The 1,881-nt window shown below is 52.3% G+C and overlaps 1 protein-coding gene across 1 annotated transcript in view; it reads left to right on the forward strand.

The window, feature by feature from the left end:
• The first annotated feature begins 1,637 nt into the window (after nucleotides 1–1,637).
• The window catches only part of TLE5 (TLE family member 5, transcriptional modulator), a 9,398-nt gene continuing 9,154 nt past the window's right edge, over nucleotides 1,638–1,881 (forward strand). The window contains exon 1 of the mRNA XM_015651477.1: nucleotides 1,638–1,863. Coding sequence (XP_015506963.1) covers nucleotides 1,638–1,863 — 226 coding nt within the window. The remainder of the gene's footprint in view (nucleotides 1,864–1,881) is intronic.

Consider the following 1,881-nt stretch of genomic DNA (forward strand, 5'->3'; position numbering starts at 1 on the left):
GGTTTCATTAGGACATCCCTGTATTAATTGTTCCAGTGGGGCCAGGGACTGGGACAGCTTCTTGCTCCATTAGAAATGCAAAATGTTTTTGCCCTCTCTGTCCCCCGTGGCTTTCTGGAAACCCACCTGCATGCCCAACCCTGACCCAGCCCTGGTTGTAGCAAGAGTCCAGTGTGACTTTATTCCTGGCCAAGATGTTGAGGGAGCAGGGAGCTTCCCCACATTGCCTTCAAACAGCTTTGCAGGAGAAAAATGCTAGTTCATTTGGAGAGCTCCTAGACAGAACTCCCTTTCCTGTGTTAGAAAAACTTTCATTTCTCAAGCCAGGTCTGAGGTGGGCTGTGGGAACCCCCACTGTTCACCAGGCTGTGTTTTGGGCCAGTTCCTCTGTGTGCCCAGGATATATTCAGCCCCACTGACTCACACAGCCTGGGCCAGGCTAAAATCCCCCCTTCTTCAGATGCAGGTGCATTGCCTGGCTGGAAACCGGCCCATTAAAAAGTCATTTACCAGGCACAAGTGAGTTTGTGTTCCCCTGGATCGGGATTTGCCAAGATTATACCATAAATCAGAGTGTTTCCTGGAAGAATGTAAGGAGAGAGGGGAAAAAAAAAAAAAAAAAAGGGAAGAAAAAAAGATGGAACATTTTGTAGCCAACAGAAATGCCAATAAAGGAACATTTCATTTCCCACTTGGAAGGGAGTGACTGCAAGCTGTTGCAAGGGTAGGGCAGAGTGCCTGTGCTGCTCCAGGACCAGGGGAAGGGGACAACAGGGACCTGGTCTGGCTGCATGCACACACTGACTATAAACTGAATTTCTCTGCCCTTGAGCAGAGCCTAAGCTGGGGTGACTCAGTTTCTCTCCATGTAAAAAGGGGGACCGGGATGCCAACCCCACTGGGGGAAGACTGTCTGCCCTGTTTTCCAACCCTTATTCTGCAGGGACACAAAGCCTGCCTGCACTATTAATAATCCTTGGCATGAAGCTGTCACAGTTTCCACTAATATGGAGATGTTGAAGTGAAAAAGCTACTGCACAATATGCAGGAGGTGTCACAATAACTCAGCTGCTATATTGTTCTTTTTAAAAATAAATACCACAACAGGCCAGCCCACATTGCTGGAGTCATGACGTGTAGGATTTTATTTTTAATCAGAAAATGTACTGATTTTTAAAGATAGACATGGAGCAACATCTGAAATTTATGAAAGCTCCCTTTCGTGCTCACACGTACCAACCGTGTTATTCCCCGAATGGCTTCCAAGGACCTGATCCTGCCTCGGCAAGGGCACATTTGTGTGTGTGGCTTTGCAAGAGTACCCAGGGCAACGAAGTCCTTCCAGAAATAAAGTCTGTGGCTGAATTCCCCACCCCACTGCTCTCTGGGGGGATGCAATCGATCCCGCAGGATGTGAACTGCAGGGTCTGCTCCTCAGGCACAGGTTTAGGACCAAATTGCATCCAGAGAAAAATATTCCATTGTTTGGAGATCAAAGGTTTGTCTGGGGGCCAGTTGTAGGTGAGCTACCTTTTTCCTTTGCCTTCCTTCGCGCTCAGCCGAGGGCAACGCTGAAATAAAGCGAAACGAAACTCTGGGTTAAAAAATGCCTGTTCTGCTTGGGGCAGGGCGTGAAAATGAGCTGCGAAGGGCGAGGAGCCTCACTGCCCGGCCAGGGCCGCTCCGGGGCTCTGGACCTGCCTCAGGCCAGCCAGACCCTGGGCCTGCCCCGCGGGCTCTGCGGGCTGGGCCCGGGGCTGGGGGCTCGGAAGGGCCCGGGGCACGGCCCGCGGCCCCGGGAGGCTGAGGGGAGGGCCAGGCAGCCCCGGCCGGGGAGCGGAGAGCAGAGGCCGGCGGGAAAAGGCCCGTCCCGACCGCGGG

The sequence above is a fragment of the Parus major genome, chromosome 28 (assembly GCF_001522545.3).
Source record: "Parus major isolate Abel chromosome 28, Parus_major1.1, whole genome shotgun sequence".
NCBI classification, from domain to species: Eukaryota; Metazoa; Chordata; class Aves; order Passeriformes; family Paridae; genus Parus; species Parus major.